Raw genomic sequence first — 19,735 nt, 5'->3', positions numbered from 1 at the left:
GAAGAGTTTATAACCCTCCAGGGAGCAGGTGACAGGTAAGTTCAGGGAAATTCCAGCTGGGAGTGGCCAGACCTCCCACATTCCCTCCCACCCTCCTGAGAACATGATCAACTCAACCAACCAGCCCTGCTCCTCACCGAGACGGCCATTCTTTTCTCTTTTTTTTAATCTTTCCATGGAACCGCTCATCAGATTATTGCCGCTTTGAGGGGAACAAAACACACTGATTCATTTCACTTGGTGTTTTTCATGTTTCAACATTTTTCCATGGTTTAGTCTTTCTCTCTCTGGGTTCTTTTCTGAAACCAAATAGTAGTAATTCATTTGCATTTAACCTCCTTTTCTTTTTTCTTTTTTTAATAACTAGTGTCAGATTTCATATGAAGTGGACTCTGCACCGTTTCCATGACATGGTCACCTTCATTTCTCACCAACGAGATCGAGGGTGTGGATAATGTGTCTAAAAATAGCCCCCAACAAGGCGGAGGGGAGCAAACAGCAGGCTGTAGATAAGCAGTCTAGAGTCGAGCCCGACTGTGACTGATAAAAGTCATTAACCTCATTAAAACACATGTTGCTCTTCATCTATGTTTTGCAGGGCAGAGACTTTTCAAAGGAAGCATAAATAAACGTCGCTGACTCTTTGGACACACAGACTTGGCAGCTCCTGGTGACACACACAGCCAACTTCAGGACGTCACTTTATTAGTGATGTGCAGGTCAACACTAAATAAACAATTTGCACTCAGTTTATTTGGACAGATTTGACTACTACTAACTAATTACTCAACACGATTGCTTCCAAACAAACTGATGTTTCTTCTTCTTCTTCTTCTTACTACCACTGCTACTTTTTTTTTACTTTCTTAAAAAAATGACATTCCTCATTGCTAATGTTCTTACTAGAGGAAGCGCAGGCGGTTCGCCTGCTGGTCGCACCTCTGCCAGTGCCGTTGAGCAGGCTGCAGCCACCTTTCCCTGATGTTTGGCCCTGTGATTCCCAGAACACCTTGGGGTTGATGGGCCGGTGGCAGGGACGTCTCCCTACCCTCCCTGCAGCCTGCTTAGGATCCTTCTATTCCCAAAGCCTTGTCCCTCCTCCAGGGCCAGGAGCTTCCCTGCTCTGCCTCCTCCGCCTGCCACATCTTGGAGGCTCTGCTTCTTTTTGGGAGCTGTTACTCCGCTGAGTGGATGTCCTGGTGAAGCCTAAGTAGTTAGTAAGCTAATTAGTACTACGACTCTACTCGACTCGACTGCTACTACTACAATTGCTAAATAAGTTAAGAAGCAATAAGTAATGAACCAGTGCTTATTCAGGGAAGGTAATGGTTCCCCAAAACGTACTTCTTAGCCAATTAGGTGTATCAATAGTTTTAATTAACCAAAGGTTGTTTTTTTTTTAAATCGACAATATACAGAGGGAACCCTCTTCAGTTTTTCTACAATTCAACTAAACGGAAAGTGCGTGGTGTGAAATGTGGATTTCAGGGTTTGCCCCTGATACTCAACACACTGACGCCAATCGACAGCTTCAAACACGCTGCAGTTGCTGAAAGAGCTTGATTGCAAAACACATTTCCAACCATGTGCAGAGAAAATATTTGTGACGAGGGGAAGAGGAGGGAGGAACAAGAGAGGAGATGCCAGCACCTTCCAAAGGGGAAGGTTTTTTTTGTTTTTTTAAGATTCCAACAGTAATTACAATTACAGCATTGTGCACAACAGCGACAACAAAATATTTCACCCAACCTGTTCTATGAGTCTATTACCGCCTCACATGCTGTTACTGGACAACCACATGACGAGCCATGACTTCCTGTCCTTCCCTAGGTACAGGATTGTGCAAATTAAAGATAACATCTTAAAATCAGCAGAGGACCCATGTAGGAATTAGCAGCTCCTCCCCCTTTGCTAACCAGGTGTAAAGGACGTGACGTACACCCATCAAGTTGCAGCATGAACTTCTCCACCGGGGAAACGGTGATTACACGACGGGACTCCTCTTTGATCTAGTCAATGAATAAATGAAGAGCACACACAGAGTTTTCAATGACAGACAACATCACAAAGTTTAAGTGGACAAACAAAAGATTGTTTGTGGAGAGAAAAATGATCAAACTCATGCAGGCCTCCTGCCTTTGAAAAAGCTGCTGGATGAGCTGCTGGTCACCACTTCCACTCTTCAAGTTGAGAAAGTCTTTGACTTTTTTTTTTCTTCTTTTTTTGGTCATTGTCTTTGCATTCTTCTTCTTTTTCATTTCAGTGATTAATCCAAGCCTCTTCTTCTCCAAGGTGTCCTGATGGTCGCCAACAGGATGTGGGGGCAGATCATTTCCCTCTGCTTTCTTTGACTTTTCCACATTTTTTTTGCTGGCTCTACATTGGCTGGAAGCTTTCTCCATAATGTCAGGAATATCTTCTTGATTTCAGCTTGGCACAGCGACTGGGCATCTTGTTCTCGATTCACTGCCGCCAGCCATATAACCTTGCTAAGCACCTCGGCTCCCTAAGGCAAGGAACCTTCTCAACAAGGCCATAAGGCACTGGGGTTATTTGCTCAATTGGATAAAAACGATAGGAGGTATGAGAGAATATGACTTTTGACAGGTCATGCATTATTGGTCTGCAGGATGGAAGTCCACTTGACTATTACTCGCAGGATGGGTATCCAGTGAACTCACAGAACTCAGTGTAGAGGACAGTCCTGATGTACCTACTGGATGTAGTTCAAGGGTCACTGTTTCTGATCACCTTCACTGTGGCCTTGTCTTGAAGGTCAGCAACTGAGGTCACACTAAAAAAAATGGTTTCCAAAATCGTTGTCTTTGTGTAACAAGTGCAAATTCCCCAGTTAACTGGAAGGTTTTACCAACTAGTGAAAAAAGGTCTTCCACCGTGTTTGGGATCCCTGTTGGAAGTGTCAACTTGTGTGTATCATGGTCTTCTAATATGACTCATAACTGGACCACCATTGTTGTTTGGGGTGCGTTGTCTTCAGCTGTAGCAAGAATGAAAATAAATTGGATGAAGAGGATGTGAATGACAAATTGCACTCTTTTTGGTCATTATTAACAGGGGGAGAAAAAGGAGAAAGGAAGAGGAGGATGGTCACAAGGTTCGTAAACATTTTCACTTTCATAACATGGACTATGAGGATATTTTTGTTGATGCTTTCTCTGTTGCAAATTCCCAGGGGTTAAAGTTGCAGAGAACTGTGTTGTTTTTGTTTCTCATCGGGCACTTCAGCGGGCTGCTGAGGGGTCCTCGAGCGATGAAGAGGGCCCTTGCAGCAGTGCTGGGCTCTCTGGCTGTGTCTCAATTCAGGTTCTGCGTCCTTGAAGTGCGCATTTTGGAAGGAAGTTGCGTCAAAGCACTGCGCGAAGGCTCGTCCCAATTCCCGAGGGTGCTTAGGACGCTGAAAATGCACCCTCGGAAATACGCACTCGTTTTAGCCGATTCCAAGGATGCCCCGCTACTGTCCTTCGCGCACTTGGGTATCCCATGATGCTTTGCGTGCTGCTGCAAAGCATCGTGGGATCCTGGGAAGTCAGCTGAAATTAGCGCCATCTACAGGTTAAGACACGACATATAAATCTAAATATTGAAGTTTCACATAAAGTATCCAGTTTTTAACGTAGGATTTTATTTATTTGATCATCCAACGCCATCGTTAGATGGCGAACCAATGGTTAGCTTGATGCTATAAAAATGTCACTTCCGGGGTTGGCCAGCAGGAGGGAACGGCGGTGACGAAACGAGGAAATACGCCGAAGGCTAGACCGTCCCGGGTGGTTACCGGGGAGGCGGGGTTTGGTCCGTCCTTCTCGGCTGGGAACTCTAAGAACGCTTCCTTGAGACGGAGGACGCTCGGTCTCAAAGGTGCAGAACCTGAATTGAGACACAGCCAACCTCTCTCTCTCTCTCTCTCTCTCTCAGTTTGTGCTAATGTCTGCTGTTGGAATTGTGCTGCCTCAGTAAAGAGTAAAGACCTTCATGCTGTTAAACTTCATTCACAACTGTTTATTTGCAGTGTTTTTCCCAAAGTCAGACGAGCCTCCCGTTGATCCAAAGGGCAACGACATTCTAACATTATAGTCTGTAAAATCATCCCCTTGTTTCCTCATGTTGGTCACCTCTGCCGTACTGGGAGTTCCTCTGCTAACGACTCCTTCGTGCGGTGCTTTAGAACATCCAACTGTTCACAATTCCACATTTTGAACTCAAGTTCATGGTTCTCAAAAATGAACTCATTTAGTTGTTGTTTTTTATTTTTGCCGCAAGCTACTATTTGTCAATGTTATTGACAGAGCCCAGGTGGAACCACAAACAGCAATTATTGTATTAGTTTTAACATCGAAACTATATCACATTGATCTTCAACAAAGTCCAGAATAACACACAGCACAATCTGAGCTGGTGTTGCCAACTTTCATTCAGAATGTCCAGGACTGCTGCAGTGCTCAGGGCCACTGACCGACCATCCACCGCTTAACAATTTCAATAAAATTCCATGGTTTGCATCATTTGAGCCGCTTTGTTACCAATCGACAACAATAAATAAATACATTGAATGTTTAAATTGTGTTGTAATATTTTAACCGAACATGTTCTTACACCACCGTCAATAAAGTGCATGACGGATGTCTTTTTAACAAAGTAATTAAATAAAGCTGAAAATAACAAGGGTTCCATTCATATCCTCCTCTATGCAAGCTGCGCAGCCAGGACGCAGTTGATGCGAATGGGTTGCGCAATGCTATTGCCTGCAGCTACGTCGATTACGGTTTTAAACGCAAACTCTATGGAAGCGTACGAAAGCGCAGTGCATTCACTGGATTTCAAAGAAATTTAAAAAAAAAAAAGAAGAAGAAGAAGAAGAAGAAGAAGAAGAAAAACACATTTTTATGGTCAAATACGGGACAGTCCTGTGTTCTGCGGGACGCTTGGCAACTCTAAGAGCTGCGGTAGTGCAAAACTTTGAATAGACATTTCTATCTTTCCAGTCAGCTGCATTACCCTCCAGTGTATATTTTGCTGCATGATTTGCAAGCTGCTCCATATGTGATGCTACATTTTTGGGACGGTGCTATCTCATTGGAGTGCAGTCACATCGGAATTGGCCCATGGCGTCATTTTTAAATTCATCGGCATCGGTTTGACGTAAGCAACGTGTGTTGGAATATGATGTTACACCCTGATGACCGACGTGTGCTGTCTCGCTGCTGCACTGGTGTGAATGTCAGCGAGTGTCTGTGTGTGTGTGTGTGTGTGTGTGTGAGTGAGTGTGGTGGGTGGAGGGAGCAGTGGATGCAACAGAGGGGTCTCCTCCAGACCTCGGGACAGAATTCAGCCCTTCACCCTGGTTTGCAAGAGAAATTCCCTCCTTTGAGGACTGCAGTGTCCTCATCTTGGACCAGGGAGACGGATGGACGGTCTGAGGAGGCCTGAGTGAAGACACTCATGTCCATGTTAACGACCCTCGCTGAACAGAGAGAGGGGGGGGGGGGGGGGGTCCTCGGCCACTCCTCTGGGTCTCTCCAAACAACAGCTTAATCTTCAAGGACTACGATGACCCGGACAACTGAAAACCTTTTACAAACGAGCACTTCTGCATCGTTTTCTTTAGGTTTTTTTCTTTTCATCTTTTTAATCTGTTTCTTTGAATATCCTGATTCATTAGATCTCAACAGATTGGACCATTTTATGGCAATATTCTTCATGAATTACAGCAGAACTTTGAACTAGCCTTGAACAAAGGACTGTCTTTGACAGTAACATGGGCAAGGTGTGTATTTAAGAGCGGGACCGCAGCAATATGGCCTATTGACCTTCTGATAAGACCGTCCGGCTATTTTTTAATGTCAATCTTGTATGATTAATCACAACTAACATTAGTTATTTAACACTGACCTTCAGGATTTGTTTTTATACTGTTAATGACTGACAGACCGGCATATGTTTTTTCCCCAAATTTCATAACACCCCTCAGTGTTTACCTTTGCTAGAGGGAAAAAAAGGCTGTGATGGAATGTGGTCCCGCAGGTTTCTGCTAACTGGCAAGGCACTTTACTTTCATGGCCCCGGGGGACTTGCAACCAAATAACTTCATCATTCCTTTCAACGGCAGAGTAATGCTGTCAGTTTCTCCACCCATTATTAAACCTCCACACCTCAGTAAAAGTTACATGGGGTGGCGGGGGGGGGGGAGTTATACACACTTAATACCACTGTGTCTTTAAAGAGACGAGAACAGTAATATGAGCTCTTACACAGCTATACTTGGGAAATTATACTGCCACTTTCAAGTCCCCTGCCCTGCCCTGACAAAGCATTTCAAACGTCATTGGAGAGAAGTGGTTTGGTGGTTTACAGTGGAACTGAGGACAAGACGGACGCAGCTGAAGGTAGAAGTCCATTAAACGTCAGGAGCTTCTATTGCGAGGACTTGGATGAGTCCAGGGACAGCGTACGTCAGACGTGTTGGGAATAAATCTCGGTCTCCTCTCGGACTCTGAGGCGTTTTTACTGGGTCTGGTGGTCAGTCTGGGACTGGGCAGACTGGGGGGGGGTTTGATCCAGACCAGTGGAGACTCAGCCGACACTGTAATAACACCATAATAACGACAAAGAATCCAGCTGCTGCCGTTTTTACTCTCTGTTGGTGACGCCCAGAGTGACACCCTGACCCCTTATTCCTAGTTAATTTCTTTTTAATTTGATGAAGCAAAGTTTTTTTTTATGTTCAAGAACATTATTAAAAGATACCTTGCTGAAAAGAGAATTTAAAAATTCTGACTACTTCAATCTCTCTCTCTCTGTGTCTCTCTCTCTCTCACACTTTCTCTCTCTGTCTCTCTCTCTCTCTCTGTCTCTCTCTGTCTCTCTGTCTCTCTCTCTCTCTTTCTCTCTCTCTCTCTGTCTCTGTCTCGTTCTCTGTCTCCCTCCCTCTCTCTCTTTCTCGCTCTGTCTCTCTCTCCCTCCCTCTCTCTCTCTGTCTCTCCCCCCCCCCCCCTCTCTCTCTCTCTCCCTCTTTCCATTTTTGGTATTTCCTTTTCACCTCAACCTACAGGTCAAAGCAGATGAGCGCCCTCTGGAGTCCGGATCTGCTCTAGCTTTCTGTTTCTCTGGCCTCTGTCGCCCCCTGCTGCTCTGGAGGGTTCCGTTGGTTTTCTTTGATTATTTTGAGACTCCATTTTGTCTGTGATTTTAGCTCTGAACAAATAAAAGTTGATTGATGGATTATTTTTTGCCGAACTCGAAGGGTTTACCATTTTCCCACTTTCACAGGGTTTGTTTTTTTTTTTAACGGTGATGGAAGAATCTGAATGCCGTCGGTCATTTTGACAGATTGCAGTCAAGAAGGTTGCCCACTCCTGGACTGAGGAGGAAAGGAAGGGACTGACAGCTTCAAAGGAAGCTAAGCTGAGTTTCAGTGTAGGGAATCCACTTGGACTTGCACTTCTTCCTGAGCCCAGGGTCACGGGGGTCTGGTGGAGCCTCTTCTAGACCAGCTGTCATAGGGCGAGGGCAGGGTGACACCTTGGACAGGGCCATCTAGAGACAAACCACCATCTGCACTCAATGCTGAGTTTCTAATTGACCTCACATGCATTCAGAGTGTGGGAGGAAGCCGGAGAACCCGGAAAGAACCCAGCAGACAAGGGGAGAACATGCAAACTCCACACAGAAAGACTCCAGGGAGACCCTGGGAATCAAACTCACAACCTTCTAACAACTGCGCCACGTTTTAATTAGGTGGGTTTTGTTGGGTTTTGTGTCCTTTGCTCATTCAATTCCCTCCTGCCGAGCTGCTGTTCCACCCTCCAGTCCGGTAGGTGGCAGTAATACACCTGTAAGCGGGTTGCCTACCCAAAGAAAAGTGAAGAAGAAGAAGCAGCAGCAGCAGCAGCAGCAGCAGCAGAAGAAGAAGAAGGTTTGCAAAACATGAATTCTGAACGTGTGAGGTTGGCCTGGTATTATCGTTGTTATTGTTGCGGCGACCAACGCCATTATGTGCAACCCTTTCGCACTGAGAGACTCGTTTAGCCTTTCGCCGGAAGGACTGGAGTGACGTCAAAGGTTTGCCGCGTCTCTTGTCCAATCTGTTGAATTGTGGCAACACACTCGCTCTTTTGTTGTGCGAGCTAACGCGGCTAGCTTGCTTTGCGGTTCACCGAGGTCAGTTTGGGATCCGCGAAGGTCTCCTCGCTGGACTTCACCCGGCGGAGCAACACAGCTATCACGGAAACAAACACACAAGCTGCCTCGTTGCACACCGGAAACCGACGTTTTCTCATTGTGAGGTCGCACACTGTTCAGTTTGCGTACTACGTGCGCATCCCTTGGAGAAGAACCAAGAACCAAGCCGATACAGTGGACCTGTGCTTTGCAAGTATGTGTTTCACACTTGACCGCACCGAATCAATGCGCCTCGCCGGTGTGTTTGCGAGAGAAGTTGTGGTTCCGCCACAGCGGTGAACCCAGCGGCTAAAACCGCACTCGGTTTTGTTTGCGCAGTGTTCGGTACTTTAGGTCAGTGTTCCGCAATAACAAGAACTACAGTATTATTGTGACACGGTGATGAGTGACACAGTTTGCCTGGACTCCATTGCTAGGTTGCGTGTTTAGGGCACGAACGTTTCTACGTCCCCGCAGTTGCTGAATCGTGTTGGTGTCTTGACACACAAACTGGAGTTTGCCAGCCGTCCCTTCGCACACAGACTCGTCCCGTATTTGACAGACAAATGGCGCGTCCCGTTTTTTGTTTTTTTGTTGTTTTTTTTTAATGGACACGGGACGGGGGTTTGTCGCCCTGTTTCCGAGTTGTCCTTGAACGTCAGTTTGTTTTCGACGCAAAAAAAAAAACCAAAAACTCGCGTTTGTTTCCCGTCAGCTGCAGGCAATACCGTTGCGCAGCCCATTCACGACAACTGCGTCCTGGCTGCGCAGCTCGCGTAGAGCACGAGGCTGTGAAGCAGGACCGCTTGTTATTTTCAGCTTTATTTATTACGTTACTTTGTAAAAAAAAAAAAAAAAAAATCCATCCATCCTGCACTGTATTGATTGGCGTGTAAAAAAATATGTTCAATTTAAAGATTTCAATACATTTTTTTTATTTATTTATATATGTATATATATATATATATATATATATATATATATATATATATATATATATATATATATATATATATATAAATATATATATATAAATATATATATATATATAAATATATATAAAATGTTCAGCTTATTTAGAACCGTTGACTGTTTTGAAAGCCTGTTTGGCGTTGGTATGGACCACTGCTGGGAGCCACTGGCCTGTGGTGGTCATGATGGCCCCCCGGCATTGCAGGAAGGGAGGGAGGCCTCCTTTGTTTTTCTCAATGAAAGCTGGCAACACTGGTGCAAACACCGCAGTTAGACTACCAGGGTTGATTTCTTTCATGAATTGTTACTGAGCATTTTTATGACTGATGAAAGCATTTTAAAAAAAGACTTGAAGTGGTTGTGATTCCATTCTCTCCTCTGCACTCTGCCGTTGCAGGGATGACCTGACTGTCGCTGCGACCATCCACCCCGCCGTCCCTGCTGCCAGCCGTCGGACAACCTTGGATTATTTCCGTGCCGTTTCTTCTTCTTCTTCATTTTCTCCCCGCCGAGGCCGCCCTCAGCGTCACCATCGCCCTGGTCCTCCTCGCCCAAGGGAATTGACGTTGCAAGGCTCGTATCAAGAGCTCGTCTGTTTTTCCAAAGACAATGTATTGCCTCCAATGGCTACTTCCTGTACTGCTCATCCCGAAGCCTCTGAACCCGGCGCTGTGGTTCAACCACTCCATGTTCATGGGCTTCTACCTGCTCAGCTTCCTGCTGGAGAGAAAGCCGTGCACCATCTGCGCGTTGGTCTTTCTCGCCGCCCTCTTCCTCATCTGCTACAGTTGCTGGGGCAACTGCTTCCTCTACCACTGTCATGACGCCACGCTGCCAGATGCGGCCCATGACCCGGTCATAGTCGGGACCTAAGGATGAAGAGTCTGGCCGGAATGCCAACAATGGATTGGAATTTTTCTTTTTCTTTTTTTTCTACACAGATGAATGATGTATGACTAGAAATGGATTCTGCCATGCTGTAAGAGTGGACTGACCACAGCGAGTTAGAGGCCAGGATGCATTAGATGCACTTTCATCACAACCAGGGAAATGAGTATTAAAACTTGAATGCTTGGGAGCACAGTGTTCAGTAGTGATTTTCTTTTTAATTTCAGTAGCTTAACTCTATTTTTTTTTGGGGGGGGGGGGCGGGGGGGATTTTAAATCAAGACACCAAACACTTTCATTTTTCAAAGAAGTGTCTCTGCTTTCTGTTTCCCTCCATTAAACGGACAGACTGTCCCTGTTCACAATCAGACTTTCTCAAAGGGAACATTTCCTCCTTGAATAACATGGCCATTGATTTTTCACTCGTTTCTACTCAGAGTTTGATGAGCGGTCGACTCGCCGCCGCCGCTTGCTCGGACGCCTGCGCTCGGCTCTGGTCAGTCTGCATTGAGAGGCTCAGCCACGGTCGTGAAAGACGGACGGCAAGAGAGTGATCTACCACGAAGCTATGCACCCCTTTATCAACTCATCTGCTCTGTTTCTACCCAGGGGTTTCTTTTCTTTTCTTTATTCTTACCTACACTTTTCATCTTATGTTTACCCGTGTTGTTTGATTTTTAACAGAACGGTTAAGATTCCTTTAAGGTGCAGGTATATTCTGAAGTGTACAAATGTATAGAAAAACGATTGTGTAATTTTGTTTGTATCGTTCCGATCCTACACGATGAGCGACGGCAACGATCAGCAGTTTTCAGCTCGGCTTGTCCAACGACGTTGTTATTGTGCACATCTTTGCTGTCGGTGGCGTGTTCAAGCTTTCTAATACAGGCCTGGGTGAGAATGTCGAGCCGTCAGTGTGTGGACACTTTATTTCTCTCGCTCACTTGTGCTAAGTTGTTTTGGATATTATGCAAATCAATACTTTTTTTTTCCTAGGTGTGCTTGTAGGGAGCACTGAGCAACAAGCATAGACTTAGACTTAGCTTAGGTTCAGCTGAGTCAAGTGTTTTTCTCTCAAGAAATCAAAATGTTTTCCCATGCACAAGATTCAGTCAATCAATCAATCAGTCAGTCAGTCAGTCAGCCAGTCAGCCAGTCAGCCAATCGAATTCTAATTTTAAAACACTGGATGTAAAGAAGACATTTAAAAACACGAGGTTTCGCTGTTCAAACACCTTCATCAGTGGGTTGGTCCACAGGAAGTAGCGCTGGCAGTTACTGGCACATAAGGGTCACATGACCTGAGCCAGAGCACCCCCCCCCCCCCCCCCCCCATTTAAAGAGGGTGGCTCTACTGTCACTGATGGCCTCCTTGACGACCTCTCAAACCATCCATCCCGTTTTTTCTTTTTGCAGGTGGGTGTAGGCAGCAGGCTGTGGTCCTGATGGCTTCTCCCTCCTGTGTCCAGCGGCTGTCTCGTCTCTCTGACGTCCGGCCTTTGCACTCCTCTGTGCATTTGTTTTTTCGGTGGTTTTTCAATATTGTACGTGCATTATACGTTAAACAAAAATAATCCTTATGATTCTGAACATCAACCGAGGAGGTGCAGGCTGAAGCCTACTTATGTTAATAAGATTTGAGAAAGCGAGAACAGCAAGATGAGAAACAAGTCAGATAAGTAATGGTAATAATGATCATTAGGATCATTAGAACAGTAACGCAACGACGACAATAGCAGTAGTACCACTAATAATAGTACTTGTGTTCATCATTTTGTGTTGCATTGACTGACATTTGACTGCATACACCAGGTTGCTCTTTTGACTGCCAGAGCAACTTCCTGTGGACCAGACGACTGATGACGGTGTTTTGGATGAACAGCGAACTGTTGTGTGTTTCCAAATGTGTTCCTTACGTCCAGAGTTTTCAAATAAAATCCCTTTTTTTCAAAGAACTTTCTACCTGGATAAATGAGTCTCCACAGACACCATCAGTCCACTGCGCCACATCGCATCATAAAAGGCGTCTCAAAGTGCTTTGCACAGTCAGAAGAAACTCCACCGGAGCCTCCAGAGCAGCAGGGGGCGACAGCGGCCAGGAAAAAAAAGTCCCCTGCAGGACGAGACCTGTAGTGGATCCACACTCTAGAGGGCGCTCATCTGCTTTGTCGGGTGCTGGCTGTCACCTCCTCACCTCCACCCGCACCCATCGCGAACGCGCAGCAGACGCTTTCAGCGGCAGCAGGCAGGAGTGTGGCGTTCACGGACGTTCGTCCATTGCATTGCTGAAGAGTCCGACCCCGCCGCCATCCTACGGTCACACCCCCTTCATCCCTCCTCCCCGTCCTCACCCCCCCCCCCCCAAAAAAAAAAAAAACTACCTTCTCATTCCAGCCACGGTAGTTCAGTTTCGCCATTGTGACGTTCGTTTGCGGCTCGTCCTGGGACAACTACGGGAATTGCTCACAGCAGCTCGACGTTTAGGGTCATTTCACAGCTTTGTCTGTGCAAAGATCGAGGCTTCGGTCTCCTGTCTGAGGGGTTTGCTGTGAGGAGAAGAAGAAGAAGAGGAGGAGAAGAAGAAGAAGGCAGAACAGGGTTTTTTTTTTTTTTAGGGGACGTTTGTGGTTCAATTCATTCAACCAAACACACAATGGCAGCTCAGGATTTCAACGTCTTGCTGGCGACGGACTCTTACAAGGTGAGCGAATGATAACGTGGCCCTTTGGACATTTTCTCAACCTGTACACCGTAGGTCGCCTCGTGCTTGTTTCTGATTCATTTGAGTATAGCATTTTTTTTTTAGCCTTGTTGCTAATTGGTGACGACTCGGCTAAACGCCTCCGACAAGAAGCGCGTGTTGTTGTGGATCCTTTCTGAGCACTCGGCGCACAAAACCCATGTATTCGTCCATTTGTTCACACATTTATTCATTCATTTATTTATTTGTTTATGTATTGATGTGTTTATCTCTCCGAGCGCTCAACAATCGGCCAGGGGTTTGCGGGAGGCAACGATGTGATGAGTAAATATCCCAAACTATCACTTTTCATTTCCCCATTCATTGCGTAACCCCTAATCCCTAGAAGACACGATTGGCCTGGGGTTCCTTCCTTTCTTTCCCTTTTCTTTAAACCTGTGGTCCTGATGACTAAATCCTAACATATTTACCATATATTTTTTAATTTTACTATTCAGAACTGTGGTCACTCTTCTTCTTCTTCGTCTTCTTCTTCTTCTTCTTCTTCTTCGTCTTCTTCTTTTCCTTCTTCTTCTTCTACTAATGGTTTTAATTCACTCCGCTAGCCACAGCCGTACATGTGCTTTAGATGGTTGAATAGGAGGATTATAAAACTGGATTATTTTCACTCAGTGAGTGTCGCCATTGTGGGACTTTACAAACGCTTCATCATCAGCGACTGACGTTGCTCTAAGTCAAATCTATTTTGATTTGCTGCAATGTGGGTTGCAGAGCTTCCATTCGTAGCGGCCTATTACACAACATCAGACTTGCAAGACCAAACTGTCAACGGTGGCATTTAGTTTACACTTTACACTTTAGCTACAACTATTTCAACATTGAGGAGGAAACGCAAACACGCACTGAGTGGCGTGGTTTGTTTTTGTACTTACTATTGAAATGATGTTTCCCTAAGACGGCCTTCTCTGCCTTAAAGACAAGTTGGCTACACTCTTGTCAAAATATCACACAAATACCTTCACTATGGTTCTTATCACTGAACCTCATTTAAAAACAAGCCCAGATTCTGCACTTGGCAAGAGTGGCGAGAGTGTGTTGGATTGTCCCGTAGTTTAACAGTGAGAAAGTGTCTTTGTGTCTTTTCAAAAGTATGAAATGTAACCTGGAGCTCACTGTTGACTGGCAGTGGCAGTAGAAGTAGAATATTATCCCAGTCGTGTGACTCAGTAGTTTTCCTCTGTCCTCTCCAGTGACGTGCGAGTCACGCTGGTGATTTGCAGTGAGACGTTTAAGGCACAGCCTCAACACGCACACATTGCAGGACATCTGTTATTACTCAGAAAGTCCGTTGTTTAACTTTCAGTTTCACTTTTGTCTGTCTGATGCATCACGAGCTGCGTTTCCGTGACTGTTAGAGCTCAGCAGAACCTCAAGATGGCCATAATAAAAACTGGTGGTGGAAAAGCTCCACTTGGAAAAAACCCTCAAACATGGCTGAAAGGTTCTTGAAGCTCTCATCAGGTGGTTTGTTTTTACACACGTATCCATATAGAGGACAGAATATTTTTTACAAGTCATCAAAGAGAAAAATATTACAACAAACGTAATTCTCGGGGGACGAGATTTGACCAGAATTACGTCTTCTGCTCTTCCCACCATTCAATGGAAACACCTGCAAATCCCAGTTGTACTTTGCTGGATTTTTTTTTTGTTTTTTGTTTTAGAAATATGGCTTTTATTTTGTAAACTGTGCTGGAAACCCTGCTGGAGAGAATGTGTGGAGGTCATAGCAGTCAGACTGTAGGACAGAGTTGATAACACAAAGCAAGAACGCACACTGTTGAGTTATTATTCTTTGACAAGGAGGGTTCAAGTGTTTGGTCGTTGATGAAGTTGACATGAGAGTGTGTGAGGGAGTTTCGCTGCATGACAAGTTTATATGGAAGCATACAGTGGCCTCACTGCGCTTAAATGTCAAGTGTCACTGAAAGGTTGGCAGCAGGGTGAAATGGCAGAGGGCTGCATGATAAGCAAGCTGCCTTTTGATCAGAGGGGGAGAACCTGTTCACACCAAGCAACACACTCACTGAGTCCAGTCCATGACACAAGACTTTCCTGAAACTTTGTCATTCTGTTTACATCGAGTTTGGCATCTGTGAAAGCAAATCACTTGAAGAATTACATTTATTTTTATTTTATTTTGTATTTCAGTCTTTATTTCATTCATTGAGTTCAAACCAAACCTGTTTGACACAAACACAAGCGTTCCCGAGTCAAAGGGTGCAGAAAGAAGAATAATCAGATATCATCTGCTGCTAATCTAAAGAAACACATTGAAAGAGCTTCAAAAAACATCCTCAAGAACAGCAAAAACCCTGTTTCTCAACTAGTGGGTCGCGGCCCAAATGTGGGTCGCTAAACTGTTTTGATAGAAAATGTTGGGCATTTATTTTTTTGCAGGACGCACAATTCAATTCAGTAATTTCAATGATTGTTTGCCTGCTAGGAAGTGGGGCTGGTGTTCATACTGGTGTCCTTGGTTGAAGGAGAAGCCTTGAACCGACAACCTCTGGGCTGTGAGGGGGGGTCAGTGCTAACCACTGCGTTAGCATGTGGCTAGCACTGACTGTCCTTGGGAATTGACTGCCGCCATCTTGGCTATCAGTCGCTCCCAGGAGCTGCCCCCTGGTGGTGGTGCTGGTGGGGTGCACTCGACTTCAAATTGATTTTGAACATTTATGACAAAACAAATGTTGACCGATTGCATTGTGATAAATGCAGGAGTCAATCGCACTCAACTGGCTGATTGTTTCCAGTGCGTTAATAATTATGGTCCACATGCAGTGAGAATGGCGCCACCTTCTGCTTCAAATACACAAAACACTCAGCATTACATTGCATGTAATGTATTGTAATGCTATGGTTACTGCTTAGGTTTGGCCTATGAATGAACTTGTTGGTGCATGTTACAAAACATTGGACAGGGAAACTGACAAACAACAGAAAGCAGCCTCTTACCACCACAACATCCTGAGGCCTGACGCAAGCGGGTATGTTTTTACATAGCCTGCCAGGTGACACTCAAAATGCATGAGTGTGCTCACGTATTGCAACTGAAAACACTCAGCAGAGTTCAAGCCCCTATGGTATGCAAACCTCTATAACCTCACAGGACCAGGACCAGCAGGGCTACTGTGGCCACCCCTCCCCCACTCTACCCCAAGGCTTCCATTCATCCGTTCATCCAATTGTTCATTCGTTCTCCATACCAGCTGGTATGGTGCGGTTGGAAACACGCTGGTGACAAGGTCTCATCTTATAGTCAGCTGATGAATTTCTCTGACGTTCCTCCAAGTGTGACAAACCCACTGATGACTCCATGTTTTTTTTTTTTTTAAAACACAGCTGTAGAGATCAGAACCTCCAAATTCTACCATCCCATTCAGCTGCCGTGACAGTCGTCCCCTGCCAGGGACGTGTGACAAATAAAATCTTTGCTCCTGTTTGTCGTTCCTTTTGCAAATGAAGTTGACAGGTTTGCCCTCACTTCATTTGTCCAGATGCATTTTCAACACACGGCAGAGGATCATCCTCAGCGCAGCAGATCCAGCTGGAGTAGAACATCACACTGTGGTAGAGCATCAGCTGGAGTAGAACATCACACTGTGGTAGAGCAGCAGATCCAGCTGGAGTAGAACATCACACTGTGGTAGAACATCACACTGTGGTAGAACATCAGCTGGAGTAGAACATCACACTGTGGTAGAGCAGCAGATCCAGCTGGAGTAGAACATCAGCTGGAGTAGAACATCAAGCTGTGGTAGAACATCAGCTGGAGTAGAACGTCACACTGTGGTAGAACATCAGCTGGAGTAGAACATCACGCTGTGGTAGAACATCAGCTGGAGTAGAACGTCACACTGTGGTAGAACATCAGCTGGAGTAGAACATCACGCTGTGGTAGAACATCAGCTGGAGTAGAACATCACGCTGTGGTAAAACATCAGATCCAGCTGGAGTAGAACATCAGCTGGAGTAGAACATCACGCTGTGGTAAAACATCAGATCCAGCTGGAGTAGAACATCAGCTGGAGTAGAACATCACGCTGTGGCAGAGCAGCAGATGCATTTTATTTTGGATGGACTCTACTGGACCCACCACAGGTTCTGTTGGACCCGTCACCTGATCGTCCCCCTGAGCCTCATGCTGTTGAACACCCATCAGCATCAAAGGCAGATGGGTCTTTGTATTGTGTGACTGTTTGTGTCACTTTGTGTCAATCCATCGATGAAAGCGGGTCTGGAAGCAGAAACAAACGGGTTTCAGAAGACAAGTTGCATTTTGAGTTCCACCCGGCAGGTTGTTGACGATCTCTTTTCCATGTGTTCCAGGTCACACACCACAGACAGTACCCACCAGACGTCAGCAAGATCTACTCCTACTTTGAGTGCCGACGGAAAAAAGGCTCCCAGTTCCAGGAAGTTGTGTTCTTTGGTCTTCAGTATCTCCTCAAGAAGTACCTCACTGGTACATTTCCCTCGCCTTCCTTGTACAACCGCTGAATACAAAGTCACTCACAACTTGATTGTAACTGTCAGGAACTCATCAACTCGTCTTAATCCCTGAGAGGATCGTGTGATGAAGACTTTGGTCAATGTTGGACGTTTCATTGAACGCAGAGAGCTGGCGGCGTCCAGTCGAGCCGCCTTCACTCACTCACACGTGGCACACCATCGTGTACCATGTGTGAGTGACCATCGTCTCAATTGACGTAAAAACAAGCATCGCTTTAAATTACAAAATAAAAGTCAGACCAGGCGTGGGAAAACTGCGGCCCGGGGGCCATATGAGGACCGTAAAGGTTTATTAATCCGGCCCGCCGAACTTGAAGAAATTATATTTGTAGTAATTAAGTCAGTGTTACTCAACTGGTGGGTCGCGACCCAAAAGTGGCACACGGCGCTGAATATTTTCCTCTTTTGTTTTTTGTAAAATGTATATATAATTAGAGAGAAAATGTTGGGCATTTATTTTGAAGGACACACAATTCAGTTCCATCATTTCAATCATTTATTTAGCGGACATGATGGGAAGTGGGCTGGCGGTTTAATCTTTGTGGGATTTGTGATCAGGGAAAAAGTCCTGAGACTACACACTGCACACTACACACTACACACTACACACTAGACACTGCACTGCTTTTGCTTCAAATGCAGTTTTTTCTTTGTTGATCCAAGAAATATACAAAGAAAATGAACTAAAAGGTGCCAGCAGCTGTTTGTTTGAAGCCAGTTTGTGGAGAAGCTGTGACGCAGGCCTTTGCAGAGCTCCTCGTGCTGCCGACGCTCCTCTGATGCTAACCCGCTCTGGAGCTGCAGCTTCTCCTACCCCACCAATCCAGAGCAGCAAGGCGGCTCAATGGGGCTATGCAAGCACCTGCAGACCTTCTGTGTGAAAGGGGCTCAAGCCAGACACTGGCTGGTGTCGCTGTTATTGCTCAGTCAAAGAAACAAAACCTGTCTACCTTGTGACTTGTTGTGTGAAGGCCAGGTGGTCACAGAAGAAAAGATTCAGGAGGCCAAGCTCTTCTACCAGATGCACTTCAAACACCAGGTGTTTGACGAAGAAGGTTGGAGAAAGGTTTTGGAGGTATGAAGCAACATTTTATCTGCAGCTTTTACCACAACTCAAACTTCCTCCTCAGACGTGTGTGTGTGTGTGTGTGTGTGTGTGTGTGTGTGTGTGTGTGTGTGTGTGTGTGTGTGTGTGTGTGTGTGTGTGTGTGTGTGTGTGTGTGTGTGTGTGTGTGTGTGTGTGTGTGTGTGTGTGTCAGAAACACGATGGCCGCCTTCCTGTCCGGATCAAAGCCGTCCCAGAGGGCCGCATCGTACCGAGAGGCAACGTGCTCTTCACTGTGGAGAACACCGACCCCAGTTTCTTCTGGCTCACCAACTACCTGGAGGTACCTGTGCTCTGCTCCAGCTTCAACTAACTGCTCCTCACTGTGGAGTCTTGTGCCGGGGCTCTTTCATCCCCCCCGGTGTTGTTTCGTTCCACGTCACTGCCACAATCCCCATGATGCATTGCACTTCTTCTGGAAGCCTGCTTCATGTTTGCCATTTCCTTGACTTTTGAGTTGAAAGCTCGTGAGTGCGTGTGACGCTTCATCTGCCACGTGTGGGAGTCTAACAGCCTCTCTCCACTGGCTGCAGACGATGCTGGTCCAGATGTGGTATCCCATCACCGTGGCCACTATGTCCAGGGAGTTCAAGAAGATTCTGGCCAAACACCTGAAGGCAACGTCAGGAAGCCTGGAGGGCCTGGACCTGAAGCTGCACGACTTTGGCTACCGAGGAGTGTCTTCGCAGGAGGTCAGAACCACTTCCTGTCTGGAGCTGCGTGGTTCCACTGCACTAGTGGCTGCACTAGTGGCTGCACGGGTGCACATGTGGGTCACATGTGCACCCGTGTAGTGCACGCAACACCAACCATGACGTGCAGTCTTATTAGCGCCCCCTATCTCAGATCTTAGGAGGCCCAAAGTCCTGACAGGTGTTTAAAATTCACCACAGTTTTAGTTGTGTTTGGTGAGTCAGGGTGAGCAGCACAGACACCCCAGAGACAGACAGGCAGGCAGTCAGTCAGTCAGGCAGTCAGTCAGACAGACAGACAGACAGTCAGACAGTCAGACAGACAGTCAGTCAGCAGGCAGTCAGCAGGCAGTCAGTCAGTCAGTCAACAGACAGACAGAAAGGCAGGCAGTCAGACAGACAGACAGTCAGTCAGTCAGTCGTCAGACAGACAGTCAGTCAGTCAGTCAGTCAGCAGGCAGGCAGGCAGGCAGACAGACAGTCAGTCAGTCAGTCAGTCAGCAGGCAGGCAGGCAGGCAGACAGACAGTCAGTCAGTCAGTTGTCCTCTATTGATCCATCAAGTCTTTCAGTTCCTTCACCTCCACCCAGTGTGAGGTTGGATCTGCTAACATAAAGTGAAGAC

The 19,735-nt window shown here is 46.0% G+C and overlaps 2 protein-coding genes across 3 annotated transcripts in view; both read left to right on the top strand.

Moving 5' to 3' along the window:
- Positions 1-7,900: 7,900 nt before the first annotated feature.
- Positions 7,901-10,943, top strand: blcap (bladder cancer associated protein). 2 transcript variants are annotated; one of them, XM_076013263.1, is made up of 2 exons: positions 7,901-8,079; positions 9,548-10,943. In XM_076013263.1, exon 2 carries the CDS (start codon positions 9,760-9,762, stop codon positions 10,021-10,023), a length of 264 nt encoding a protein of 87 aa, XP_075869378.1. In that variant the 5' UTR covers positions 7,901-8,079; positions 9,548-9,759; the 3' UTR covers positions 10,024-10,943. The 2 variants fall into 2 exon arrangements, with proteins under 2 accessions (XP_075869378.1, XP_075869379.1); XM_076013264.1 differs by lacking the exon at positions 7,901-8,079 and adding an exon at positions 8,178-8,392.
- Positions 10,944-12,421: 1,478 nt separating this feature from the next.
- nampt2 (nicotinamide phosphoribosyltransferase 2) overlaps positions 12,422-19,735 on the top strand; it is a 10,777-nt gene continuing 3,463 nt past the window's right edge. Inside the window, exons 1-5 of the mRNA XM_076013227.1 lie at positions 12,422-12,739; positions 17,132-17,267; positions 18,286-18,389; positions 18,574-18,702; positions 18,953-19,111. Of these exons, the coding sequence (XP_075869342.1) occupies positions 12,692-12,739; positions 17,132-17,267; positions 18,286-18,389; positions 18,574-18,702; positions 18,953-19,111 (576 nt within the window). The 5' untranslated portion in view covers positions 12,422-12,691. The remainder of the gene's footprint in view (positions 12,740-17,131; positions 17,268-18,285; positions 18,390-18,573; positions 18,703-18,952; positions 19,112-19,735) is intronic.

Source organism: Nelusetta ayraudi, unplaced genomic scaffold (assembly GCF_046127955.1).
Source record: "Nelusetta ayraudi isolate G7.1 ecotype Tasmania unplaced genomic scaffold, CSIRO-AGI_Nayr_v1 ptg000146l, whole genome shotgun sequence".
Classification (NCBI taxonomy): Eukaryota; Metazoa; Chordata; class Actinopteri; order Tetraodontiformes; family Monacanthidae; genus Nelusetta; species Nelusetta ayraudi.
This window is presented reverse-complemented; position numbering and strand designations above follow the sequence as displayed.